This window comes from Centroberyx affinis, unplaced genomic scaffold, assembly GCF_046629955.1.
Source record: "Centroberyx affinis isolate AG114_WGS23_722 - 3 ecotype Tasmania unplaced genomic scaffold, CSIRO-AGI_Caff_v1 ptg002149l_1, whole genome shotgun sequence".
Lineage (NCBI taxonomy): Eukaryota > Metazoa > Chordata > Actinopteri > Beryciformes > Berycidae > Centroberyx > Centroberyx affinis.
The window spans coordinates 261264-275139 of NW_027280466.1; the positions used below are offsets into that span (position 1 = coordinate 261264).

The 13876-nt window shown below is 40.9% G+C and overlaps 1 protein-coding gene across 1 annotated transcript; it reads right to left on the reverse strand.

The window, feature by feature from the left end:
• Window positions 1-9400: 9400 nt before the first annotated feature.
• On the reverse strand, window positions 9401-13757 carry cdca7a (cell division cycle associated 7a). The gene is made up of 10 exons (XM_071531953.1): window positions 13690-13757; window positions 12731-12868; window positions 12520-12642; window positions 12218-12415; window positions 12025-12102; window positions 11729-11920; window positions 11487-11621; window positions 11230-11379; window positions 10996-11132; window positions 9401-10902 (listed from the first exon to the last, which is right to left on the reverse strand). Exons 1-10 carry the CDS (start codon window positions 13708-13710, stop codon window positions 10869-10871), a joined length of 1206 nt encoding a protein of 401 aa, XP_071388054.1. The 5' UTR covers window positions 13711-13757; the 3' UTR covers window positions 9401-10868.
• Between the last annotated feature and the right edge of the window lie 119 nt (window positions 13758-13876).

The window sequence follows — 13876 nt, forward strand, 5'->3', positions numbered from 1 at the left end:
TCATTTGAACATCAATTGGCCACAATTCTATTTGAATATGTAAAACACTATAATTTGTGGACGGAGATGCCTTTTAATAAAAAGGGCTAAAGTGAGATTTAAAATGGACAAGGTGATTAAGAGCGAATGTGCTGGGCATTTATATAGCAGGACTGCAGATAATGAATAAAGATTCATGCTTTAGACCCAAATTTTAATTTTTGCACAAAATGTGCCTGATGTAGGCAGCTTTTAATCACCTTACTGACAGGAGTAACTGCTTTCATTTAACCTTGACTGAAGATCATGAATTCTAACGCATTTAATTGGATACATCATTTAACAGAATGAACAGAGCAAATTTTCACCAATTCAAAGGCTCAGATTGACAGACAGTGGCAGTAAGACCCACCACAATTAAAGCTGATCTGTATTCACTGCCCCTGTCACCCATCACCATTAGTGATGTGACTGTTTGATCATCTCTGCAGAGAAACTTTGCTGAACTTCACCTTGTTTTGAAAGGGCTAGACGCTGAATGAAAGACGAAGGGTGAGGAGGGGAAGCGGGTCTTAAGGATGGGGACACACACAAGCCCCTTGGGTACCAATGCTCCCTCTTACCAACCTCTGGCTTAACAGCAGCCTCCATCCTGACAGGGACGTGACAGCACAAAAGAAAACACTGCAAGTCTCACACCATTATGTTTATTATCTCCATCAGTGGCTTAATTGAAATGTTTCAAAATCAGGAAAATAACAATGCCATCTTTTTGAGACATTGGAAGTAATGACTTTGTCTCGTCGCTCTCTGCAGACAATTGCCCCAGTGATGTGAAAAACTGTGTCAAGTGGTACACAGTGAAATGTGCAGCAGACACTTAATTGTTTTCTTGCCTTTGACTCCAGAGAGAACAAATTCAATCTGTGTGCCAGACATTTCCTCTGTGACTAAGCCTAACCAGCCAAAGCATGTTTGGTTAAGCAACCAGCTCCAGGGTTAAATTTCAAATTTTGCAATTACATTTTTTTTTTTTATCAACAAAAATGCAATGTGTTATTTAAATGAACATAGCTCTGGGATGTTTCCGTTAACCAGATCCAATATAGTGGTTCTCAAAGTGGGGTCTGGGGACCCCAGTGGGTCCTTAAGAGCGCCCTAGGGGTTCCCCAGAAAAATGAATTATAGTTTAATTTCGCTGTAGTTTCATTTACAATTTCACACAATGAGAATCCATTGTCTATTTAGGGGTCATCAACAAGATGTCTATATATTTATTTAGGGGGTTTTAATTAAATGATGGTATGTTTGGGGCTCCCCAATAAAAAAAAATTGAGAATCAATGCTGTAATGTAATCAAAAAATATTAAGTGATATAGGATCTGGAATTTTAATCTAAATGACAGTTATTCTAATATGGGCGAAACATTCATACAGTGGTATTTACACATCCATCCAGAGATGTGTAATGAAATGTGTCTTCATTTCATTTCAAGAGGCAACAGAAACAAGGAATTAGCTGAATGTAGAATCTGTGCAATGTCATAGGTAACAAGCATGTCTTAAACCAAATGCTTTATTCTCAAGTCTATCCCCATGGGGAAAATCTACTCCAAGATGTTGCAACTGGGATGACACACATCGGTTTATGCCAGCTGGAGTTGATCAACACTGACATTTTGGAACAGAAGAAAGGCATGTTAAAGGAAATGCAGATTAGGGAGACCAAATCAAATCCACTCAAGTGTTGTTCATTCTGCCCCACCACAATAATACAAACCATGTGTGCTGCTTTTAAGTGGTGAAAATAATCTTAAGATTATAGAGTGGTCTCTGGTGCTAATTGTCTAAGAGCTGTTTTTCTTTTGCTCCCATTAATTCTTCCTTTAAGAGGCTACACCAAATGTTTTAACTGGATTTTATCAACTGTTAGCTTTGGAGATATTGTTTGATGGTGACTGTAATGAATGAAACATTATTTCAGCATGTGTGGTAAAACAGATCACATAATGTTCCTCGGGACAGCTGTCGTAAACCAGATTTGAAATGTTTAGAAGCTCACTCTGCCTCCGAGGGAAAGCACTCAGCGCTTGCTCACTGATGTGTTTTATTCTCATGCTCAATCAGAGAGAAGTTTGACAACAGATTTGCAGGATGAACAACTTCACAGAGCTTGCATACAAGATTCAGTACTGATGCAGCTCACTAGATCTAAGGGCCGCGTGTGAAGAGCTCCAAAAACTGATCTGACATTCAGCATTCAGCATTTAAATATAGGTAATTTCATCCTCAGAATTGTGTTATTTTGAGAGCAAATATGTAAGGCTTGCTAACAGCTTCGATTATATCGCTTTAGTAATTTTACTCTCATTCAAGTAATTATTTTGTAAAAACAGGTGCCATGTTGGAGATTTCATTTCGGACTGAAACTCTCCAGTTGCAGTTCACTCCCACAGGTTGGTTTCCCCTTTTACAGCCACTCTTCTTCTGTGTGGGCACTTATATGAAAACACTAAACACCCACACTCACACACACACACACACACACACACACACACACACATCTAGTCTCAGTCAAACTTTTCTCAACACTTCTGGATCCAGTGTGCTGATATCACTGAGACATCACTGCATACCTGTAATTGCTGAATAAGTCAATCACAAAAAAAAAAAAAAAAGACAAAAAGCATCTGAGAGCTGCTGCGGCAACCGGCACCGTCTCTCCCTCGGTACCCTCTCTTTACCTCACAACACCCTCCCTCCGCTCGCCTGTAAACCAGCAGAGGCCGTCACTCGTCTTGAGTTAATAGTGACGCAGGGCAGAGCAGCATGCATAGGTGCTTTCATGACTGATTGATATTGTTGGGTTTAAGACTATAATATTAAACAAATGATCCATTCTAAAGGGGAAGGAGCCGGCGGATTTTTTTGAAATCCCTTTTGCTGTGGAAAAAACGACAGACTGCTGCAGCACCTATTGATTTGTAAATGGGAGAATTCTCAGGTAACCAAGCTTGGGCAGGAGAGAGGAACTGGATGCAAACAGGCAGCTATCTACAAATGATGGCTTTGAATGTGGATATAGGGACAAGGGTTTGTAATATGACTGTGACTCTTACCAGTTATTAATGTTTTTGAAAACAATGACAGTGGCATTCACATTTGCCCTGTTCACAGTTCAAACATTTTATATTATTTTCTTATCAGCAGAATAAACATGAAACACTCTGTATATGAATTCATTTTATACATAACTTCAGTTCCCAGACAAGAGCTTACATTTTTTTCATTCTGTTGTTTTCATGCTTTTGTTGTCTGTGGCTGCATAATGACTCTTTCACAACTGAAATTGAGACAGCATTACATGTTTATTGCTTGTGATGTTTGCATGTGTTCCCTTTGACTGGAATAAATACTTTTATTCTTTACAGATATGTTTTTCAAATGTGGAGCCATATGATCCAAAGGAGTGACCCTATAGTCCATGAATATGGATTGGTCTGAGGTTACATATATTGCATGTGTTACTGATTTGTTTTGACAGCGTTACTCAGTGTATCCACTCCACTGAAAGTTGTACGGCTGTCCGTTTGCCTGTAGTCTGGATTCATGGCCAGCAATGAATTGTGTGTTGAAGGGTCTGAAGGAGAGAGTTAATGAAGTAAAAATTAATGAAGCACGTGAGCACCACCATCTCAAGGCTGTAAGCTCTTCCATGCCCCATTTATAATGTATGATCTCAATAAAATCAATCCAATGTACCAGTTCTCACTTAGGGTAAGATTAGATTTACAGATTACAGCCCTGCGTTCCCCTGGTCATAATTACCCCCCCCCCCCCTCCCCTTCCTGGAGCCAAAGTGTGCTGCTGGACTCCTTAGACATTTAATGTGAAGTTTCACAACACCGTGCGCAGGCAGCGTCATCGTCCGGTCTACCTGAATATTCAGCTGATACTGCAGGTGCAAGGCCCTCACCACACTGGTTAGCAAAGGCCAACGTCTTCTTTAAACTAAGCAAAGACACAAGGCTGTGCACTAAAATGTACTGATTACATACTTTACATTATCAGACAATATGAGAGTTCTCTCTTTTCCAGAGCAGCAAATTTGTGTTGATAGTGTCATATTTACTGATAAATGTATGTGTTATCATGATATGCCTCTGATAGCCTTTTAACTTTTTTTCCCCAGTCCTGAAGACTTGTTGAAAGTTGAAGCAAAATGAAGTGTAGCAAGTTGCCTGTATTAGAGCTCCCCCTTCAGGAGTTATGGAGAACTATGCATTAGGAAACATGGTAAGTGAAGCTCGACACATCATGAGAAATGCTCCTGTCTTAGCAGAAGCAGCGGTATGCTTCTTTCTGAGTATCTCTCCATCTTTCCATTTCCACAGTGCATTGCACAGGTAAATATTTTGGTGACAGATGTGTAGAGAAGACTTGGTAGCCTGTGACATGTGCAAAGAAACTCTTTTACTATTCTGTACAACTTAATTATACAAATGCAATAAGTGCAAAAAAGTGCAGAGAAACTCCTGCAAACTATCTCTTTTATTTGCAGTGAAAAAAAGATTTTATTGAAAAAAAATACATACAATAGTTCAGTCTTCAAGAATGTCACAATACCATAATGTTCTATGTATTTACTGTATACTGAACACTTACTATATGTATATATATATACACACATATATTACAGTGGGCAGGAGATAGTGTGCAGGAACTTATTTGCACATTTTGCATTTGCATCATGAAGTTGTACCACGTTGTCAACAGTTTTGCTTATAGTGTTTTCTATCATATAACACAGCTGACTAGTTTACTTTGTCAATAGTCTCTTATTGCAATCTTCATGGAATTGTAGTTGTTTTTGAAGTCATAAACTATGTTAAGTATTATAAAGCATAAAAATCTGCAGTCACAGTTTCATATAGGCCTATTTATGAAATGCATGAAACCCAAGTACATAAAAAGTAGATTTTGTTTTAGATAAACCCACACAGGCTTTAGAACTATACATGAAAAACAGAATTGTCAAGTTCAGCTGCCTGATGTGCCTACCCCTCCACCTCCATGAACAATTCTCTATTTATAATGTCATCTTATCACGCTCCCCTTGAAGGCAGCAGCAAGTGCACTTATGCCTTCCTTTGTTAGGGTGAGTTGGCAATTTCCTCAGAGATGGAGCAACTGCAGGCAGCCCTTTTCTTTGATAATGTCCCTGACACCTGGACCAAACTGCTGTTTCCATCACTACGCAGGCTGGAACAGGAGGAAAGAAACATGTCATAAGCCTCCTGCCACCCCGAGTCACTCACTGTGCATTTAACAGCACTCTCTTCACTACACTTTCCAGGATACAGGGGTCAGAGGAAGAGGGAGATTCTTGTCTAGAAACTTGTCTGGCCGAGACATCGTCAAAATAAGCAAGAGCGGGCCTCTCAATGTGCGAGTCCTCTATTCTGTCTAATGCTTTGTCTCTTGTTTTATCATCAAAAACATTAAAGTACTTACCATCACTGTGTTCCCTTTCAATTATTTAATTGTATGTATTAACAATTATACCTTTGTAGATCATTTTAATTTCGAAACCCTGTAGATTTTTACATTTTAACATATAAAGCTGGTTATTAAGCAGCAAGTCTGAAAGGGTATTTATCGCAGAGGCCTGACAGATTGGTTCTAAATTATAATTAATCAGTTGATTTTGACCCACAGATTGTGATTGTGCCCTGTGAGTTTCATTTATTCAGCTTTTCTTCTGGCTCCACCACAATCACTGCAGACCTGCAGGACACTCAAGCAAATTAACAGTCTTCTCGCTACCCTGCAGCCATAATGAAAATATCAGTCAATCAAAACCCATAGAATTATGATGTGAAATCCGACTACATATCTCTAAACCTGCATATAAATAGAAACTGCAGAGTAATTGCTCAACCTATCCCAGCATTACGGCCTATATCAGTGTAACAATATTTACAAGCCTTGCTGCCTTGGGCTCAGCTCTCCCAGAAGCAATATTTTAAGTCTATTTTAAGTGTTGGCCATTGACTTTCAACAGAACAAAGATAACCTCAGCATTAAGATGCTTCTGGGGGGGAAATCCAGCCCTAATTCGTGGAGCTGGGAGAGCAGGGCATGCTGGGACGGGGGGCCCCATCTGTGACCTGTCTGCAGGTCCGGTGATGTATGGCTGTGGGCTGGACAGGCAGGCAGAGGGCTGTGTGTTGCTGCTCAGTGTGCCATGGCACTCAGGGCACTTCAACCCCCAGTCCCTCCTTACAGGTACCCCACAGCCCGCCACCGTGCGCTACTCATTTACTGCTACACTGGTTTTCATAATTAGCGCCGCAAGGCCTCATTAAATCTGCTCTAATGAATAAATATTGTATTTCATAGCCTGATTACCAGATCAGCTCAATGCTTGAGCGTCGTAAACAATTATTTCCCTAAATATTCATCACCCCAAAGTGGATGATCATTGGTATTTAATACAGTACCAGTATTTTCAAGTGCATCTTTATTATACTAATAATAGTTTTTGAAATGTTGCTTTCGGAGGGAGAAAAGGGGGAAAAATCCTTGTAAAAATTGAATTTATATTTATACAGATGTAGCCTTAGAAAATAGGATGATGAGGAGCTAATAACATATATACATCTCTATTAAGAATAGCTTGGAAAAACTGAGTCATGCCCACTCTTAGAAGACCAATCAGTTGTTGGGGTCTTACTGACCTTTTTTTTTTTTTTTTTTCGCTGGGTGAAATATTCCCTGGAAATGTATAAGGATGTTAGGCATCAACAATCATTATGTTTACATCATTGATACATACTAGATCTCAAATCATTAGGTATGATTAGGTATGAAGAGGAAAGTAATGACAGAAAGCAATTTTATGGATTTGTAAATTGAGAGAACTATTTGATTAGTTGACAATCTTATTAGTAATTGACAGTTCAATCAGTTGACTACATGTTTTTGGTCAGGGACAAGCCTTAATCCAAACACTAAAGCAATAATTCACTTAGTGCAACATTTTCCCTCTTCAGCATGCATATTCCATGGAAATTCAGGAGAAATCAACGTAAATCATTAATAATCCTGGAGATTTTCAGTCACCACCGGTATTCAGGATTTTTTCTCCATCTTTCAGTATCAATAATCACAAACAAGCACTGTACTAGGTACAGACTAGTCAAACAAAATCGATAACAAGGTTCTCCAGGAATAAACACTTAAATGAAAAATCTTCAGCTGACCCAATGAGCGCAGAATAAGCATTAACATAATGGATATGCCTCACAACAGTTCAGTATTACTCTTCCAGGTAGTAGAAACTCAGTATTTTTTCCATGGAGATATTTGCACATCCAACTATCTCCGATGCAGGTGCGTTGGAAAGTATCACTTCAGTCATGAGAAAAGAAGCACACTGCTCTTGCTCAGCATCACAATTTATTGATCATATTAACGTTTCGGTCCCTCTGGACCTTTGTCAAAGAGTATTTTAAAGATTTTATTTTTGGCATTTTATGCTTTATTTGAGAGATATAGTGAGAGAGAGACAGGAAGGTATGGGAGAGAGAGCGAGGGGAAGACATGCAGCAAAGGACCACGGGTCGGATTCGAACCCGAGTCGCTACGGGAAGGCCTGAGCCAAATGGTACGCGCCCTACTTGGTGAGCCACCAGGGCACCCCGTCAAAGGGTATTTTAAACAATTCTAAACAATTTTAAACAAAGCTCCTTAGAGCATGACATGCCATGGAATCTCATCGTTCAATCCTTTGGGGGATAAAGTTTGCAAATTAAATATCCAGTATACTTCTCTTCTATTAAAACTTTCATCAATGTTACCACCTCTCTCTGGCAGAGTCACCTTTTCAATGCCCTGGAACCTGAATGATGAGATGTCATGTTTGAAGTCATTGAAATGTACTGCTATTGGGTAATCTCTATCATTCCTCCTTATGGAGCTCTTGTATTCACTTATTCTCTGTTTTAATGAACGTGATGTCTTACCAACATAGGCTAACCCACAAGGACATTTGATCATATAAATTACATGAGAAGTGGAACATGTGATGACATCATTGATAAAATACTTTTTCCCAGTATGAGGATGAGAAAAGTAATTACATTTGACCATATTATTACATTGAGCACATCCTCTGCATTTGTAGCACCCATTTGGAAGAGGTTTTAACAAGGCCTGTGTTCTCTAGAGTACACAGGCCTTGTTAAAACTGTGTGCCTGTGTACTCTAGAATGGTTCTCAAACTTATTGAACCAAGTATAACCTCTGATCAAAGCAAACCATCCAAGTACCAATGAGCGGTATGAGCGCATGTGTATGCAAAAGAGATGGACATCTCAATGGGACTCACCTGGTTAAGTTAAGGAGAAATAGCCTAAATAAAAATAAAATGTGTCATTCGCGTAGGCAGTGACAACATAAGTATGTGGTGGTGTGCAGAATGAAACAGCAAAATTGAAAATATGAAAACATTATAAGTCTATTCAAAATTTTTGATTACGCTGGTAAATCACAATTTAAGAAATTATAAACACTGTAATGGTTTCAGAGGGTTTTTCACCAGTCATCTGGCATACCACCTGACAGCGTTCCACGTACCACTGATGGTACCCGTACCACAGTTTGAGAACCACTGCTCTAGAGTACACAGGCCTTGTTAAAACCTCTTCCAATTAAAACAGAGAATAAGTGAACACAAGAGCTCCATAAGGAGGAATGATAGAGATTACCAGTACATACAGCAGTACATTTCAATGACTTCACACATGACATCTCATCATTCAGGTTCCAGGGCACTGAAAAGGTGACTCTGCCAGAGAGAGGTTGTAACATTGATGACATTTTTAATAGAAGAGAAGTATACTGGATATTTAATTTGCAAACTTTATCCCCCAAAGGATTGAACGATGAGATTCCATGGCATGTCATGCTCTAAGGAGCTTTGGGATCAAATAGACCTATTTATGGTGCACTCAAGATACAAGTATTTCATATGATTGCACAATTTAATTTTGAATGACTTATGAAAGCTGCAAGGCCAATGTTTTCATTCATTAGATATGCAATTTCTGTAAATATTTTTGTAAATAGACATAAGTATGTGACGTTGTGTCTCACTTGTTCCTGTTTTTCTTCTTTTTCTTATGTGTGGACTATAATGCGACAGATTGTACATGTTACTGTCAATTATTGAGAGACACTCCCACAGGAGAATAATTGTCCCACACCTGTGCACACAGAATGGGCGGAGCATTATCTATTTAAGATCATTGTTGTAAGAATTGTTTAAAATACTCTTTGACAAAGGTCCAGAGGGACCAAAACGTTAGTATGATCAATAAATTGTGATGCTGGGCAAGAGCAGTGTTGCGGGATCTTCTTTTCTCAAGACTGAAGTAGAAACTCAGTAGGAAAAAAACCCCATCACAGTTAGAAATAAAATCGAGTGTAATTTTGAAAAGGTGTCAAGTAATCAGAGCATACAGTATACTGGAAATGGTGCAGGTCAAATGAAGTACATTTGGAAGGCTATGGACGACCCAAGGTTAACTCCAAGTCATTTCCTGTGGATTATCACATTTTTGAACAGAAAACGCCGGCCATAACTCTATCGCCACTTCAGTGGAACCTTAAACCATTCCTACTTACACTGCAAGGCATCGCCAGAAAATGAGAGAAAAAGACTGGAAGCAGAGCGAGAATGTGCTTTAACAGGATAAAATGATTTACAGGTATGAGATTCCCATTAGAGTGTGCTAATTGTTTCCACACCATTAGTGACAGTTATCTAATGAAGGATATTTAACTAGGCACTGTAGTATATCACACAGTTCCTCTTGGTTTAGTAGTGGAAGGCAATGGACCCCGGGCTCTCTGCCCTTTCCACCTGCACCACCTCAGTGGGAACAGCAGATTATCCAACAGTCGCACAAGAACCGTTTCTACAGGAAAGCCTCCAAGTCAAACAGAGAAAAGAAAGCAGGTTTTGATCCTGTCAGTAACATAACATTTGATCATTTCCATTCATCAGAACCATGAAAGTAAAGGTTAAAACAACTTGTAAAAACACAAGCATAAACAAATTTGCAGTTTAAAAAAAAAAAGATGGTTCCCTTGGAGGCAAATTTATATTCATTTGGGCTGCATAAACCTCATACATTTAAAACAATGTAAAATATAACAACTCATCTTACGTGTTCAGATCTCATAACAATTGAAAACAATTAAAACAATGTAAAATATAACAACTCATCTTACGTGTTCAGATCTCATAACAATTGAAAACAAGCTTGAAATAGGGCAGCAAGCATGACTTAGGAATTTAAAACAAAAGAGCATTTGTTTACATGCACAGCAATATTTAAGTCTTGAGAAAATGCAAAATGTTGCTTTGACCAAAGGTCACAGGGGGCCATGATATTAGCTGCATCACTGAGGGTCGTTTGGACATGCGAGCACCTTATCAGTTTGCTCATCCATTGGAGTTTTCACAAGTTGCGACATTTCCCTAAAATAGCTCGGGTTGTTTCTCCTCCAGCTTTGTTTATAAAGGACGAGTCTTTATGGAGAGGCTCAGCACTAATAAATTGCAGGAAATTTATGTGGGAGCAACAGAAAAACCATGCAAGCTATGGGCAGGGGGGAAGTGATTGAATGTGTGTGTGCCTCCTCCAGATTTCAATCAATGCTCAAAGTAAGTCCAATCGCATGAACGGGAACATTAACAGAGCATTGTGTTATTATTCTCATAAAACTAAAGGCAATAATTACACTGTGTGCATGTAAATATGGTCACAGAGAGCATGTCAGTCAGGTCCAGAATCAACAGGGGCTCCATCTTCCAAAATTTACTGGCTGCTCTTCTCCAGCTCCTTCTTCAAACTGCAGAGCAGAGAAACCCAATGTTAAAAAAAAAAAACAGACACTTCACACAAAAAAAAAGGACAAACCTCAAAGCTTACACTTCAGAATTACCTGTTCAGGTAGGCGTGCACATTATCATAGCCGTGGTATTTAGCCAGGTAGACCAGCACTCCCGTGGCACAGCGGCCCTCTCGGGCTCGACAGAAGCTGCAGTTGCAGATCCCTCTGCATGGCGGGCACAGCCACTCCTGCAAGGGACAAGAGGATCAAAAGATAAAAATCAGACTCGCCCGAAAACGCCAACGGTCAAATTATGATTCCATTCCATAACGTCTCAGTACTCACCGGATCCAGCAGAGCATCCCGGACCTCCTCTCCGTAGCGGTTACGGAGACACGGGCCACAGAACTGACCCCTCACCCCCTGACACTCAGGATTACGACAGTTGGTTTTGGTGTCGGTCGTTTTCTGACGGCACTGGTGGCACGTGGATCCCTGTCAGAAAGAAAAGGTGTTGCCTTAAACCAAAGAGCAATGCAATCAAAACTTGGCTTCTAAAGACTCATAAATCTTTGCATTATCAATGTGTATGCGGGACCTACAGTGGAGCTGTTGTAGACCTTCTCCCTCACGTTGTTGCAGATGCGGTCCAGCTCTGCCTCTGTGATCTCCTCCACAGGACGCACTACATGAGGTATGGCCATGGCGCCATTATAGGAGCGGCGACGCGGCTGTGCCTGGAATACAGGCAGTTAATTAGCATTTGATTTATGCCTGGATATTAAGTGAATGCAGTGCAACATACAAGACAGAGGTGTAGACGGACGCTCCTGGTTTAACCTACCGGCTCATCCACCTCCTCATAGTAGCGGCTCTTGCGCACCAGGCTGAACTTGTCCTCAGGATCCTCCTCTGGAGTGGGGCTGGGGGGCCCGTCCACCAGGGTGCGGGACCGTGTGTGGGGTCGAGAGGTGCGTGCCGGGTTCCTCCTTCGGGCTCCTGGGGTTCCCATGGACTGCCGGGGTGCGCGGCGAGGCTGAAGAGGTTCAAAACACACTAATCAAAAATAGAGCACCACTAAAATCTGTCCTGTGCGGCACTACACAACAAGTAGAAAGATTCATCTTCAGGTTTAATTACCGTAGTGGATGCTGACATTGCCATCCGTCTTGGGAAGAGGCCAGGTACTTTGTTCAGCTCTGACATCAGCTTTGCTAGCTAAACGAAAAACACAACAAATTCAGGCAATTCTGACCAAAACTCAGTTCATAGTCGCAGATGGTATCAATATAAAATTGTCAAATGAATGTCAAACAAATGCATGGAATTGTACCATTGCTTTGTTCTCCTTGATATTCAGCGCCCTCTTGCTCATGAAGTTGTCCTCCTCAGAGTCGGACTCTGCCACTTTGGGCTGAGTGAGGGGTTCAGATGCAGGCCTCTTCTTGCCGGCCTTCCTGGTGGGGAACGTCATGGCGACCTTAAGGGTTTGGGATCGGCGGCCACGTCTGGGAGGTTCAGAGTCCACTTTCTGAAACAAGACATTTTACTGTTAGAGGAAACTTGCATGCTGCTTGATAAAGTTCTGAAATATGTTGCAACTAACCAGCACAATTTCCCCCCCCAGAAACTCACCATAGCACTCATCTGGCTGTTGATCATATTGTCCTCAAACCCACTGCATGTATCCTCCTCTGAAGTGGACTCAAATACATTTGGTTTCCCTCCCATCCTCCTTGCTTGTCTCAAGCTGCTCCTCTAAAATACAGACAGATATAACCATTAGTTAAGTCACCGCCATTCAACAGAACTATAATCACGATGAGATTTGGTATTGCGTTGTTACCGTATTTGTAAAGCCTCCATCAGAACCGAAGCTGTCGCAGCTATCATCGGAGGAAGATGAAGTCTCCATGGGAACCAGTGGGATGGTACGGAAACTCCGCAAACTCATCCTGGTGGAGGGAGCCTGGGCTGCCAGCGTCTAGGGAGAGGACAGGTACGTTTAGAACGGTCAAATAATACTATAGTGCTTTATTGTTCTCAGTAGTGGGATTCTATTTCCACTTGCCCCCCTATCCAGGGAGGTCAGAGGTCAGGGGGAGCTACAGAACAGCGCCCCTAGAGCTGGGAGGGATTCAGGGTTTTGCTCCAGGACACTTCAGCAAGGGGATACTTGCCAAATCAAAGCCAGAACAAGGGCTTGATCTCGGATAAAGGACGGGGTCTGCAACTACAAGGTCACCCTGACTCCAGAAACACACAGTACCACAGGCAGGGAAAAGGGACACAAAATGCCGAATTTAAAGGAGTTACTTCACCTAGCAGACACAGCTAACGTCAGCGCCATGAGATCCAAGTGTAGCCTCAAATGGTTTACGGGACACACTCATATTAAACCCACCCAGAGACACTCAACTTATAAGTTACTAGTGTTAGCACAACATTTCATTATCAGGTCTGCATTGCTGCAACAAAAAAAAGATGCCTTTTAATTTAGGTTGGACTTTAACCCCCAAGTAAGTTAGGGATGGCGGAAATGCATTTTACAAACTTGCTTAGTTTGAGGCAAAATGAAAGCGTCCCAGTTTTGATAGCTAAACAATCCCAACTGCTTGTAAATGTTATTGACTTTATACATTTTGAATTAATTAGATGAAACTTGAATCGCTGCAGCAGCAGAGTCTAGGATATAACTATGAATACAATGTGAATATATATTGGATAATGGAATATAATAGACTCAATTAACAAGATATAATTGCCTAATCAAAAGAATGAGGTTTGTTTTGCTGTTTTCCTTACCTTGGAGCGGGTGGATCGCATTTTTCTTGCTACACTCCAAACAAAAACACCGTTCAAGCAACTCTGCAGAAAACTGAACAATGCAACTCCTGCAGCCTGCCCACCAGAGGACTAGCTGTTCATTTCCCGCGCCACGACAAAGTCCTGGCAGCTGCATAAAAACGTTCTCGCAAAGTGAACAGAGAAA

Excerpts from the sequence above, each read along its gene's own strand:
- cdca7a (XM_071531953.1), bottom strand. The coding sequence starts at position 13,710 with ATGCGATCCACCCGCTCCAAG. Across the intron at positions 12,869-13,689 it reads TGCGATCCACCCGCTCCAAG|ACGCTGGCAGCCCAGGCTCC; the intron begins GTAAGGAAAACA and ends TCCTCTCCCTAG. Across the intron at positions 11,380-11,486 it reads AGGTCTACAACAGCTCCACT|GGATCCACGTGCCACCAGTG; the intron begins GTAGGTCCCGCA and ends TCTTTCTGACAG.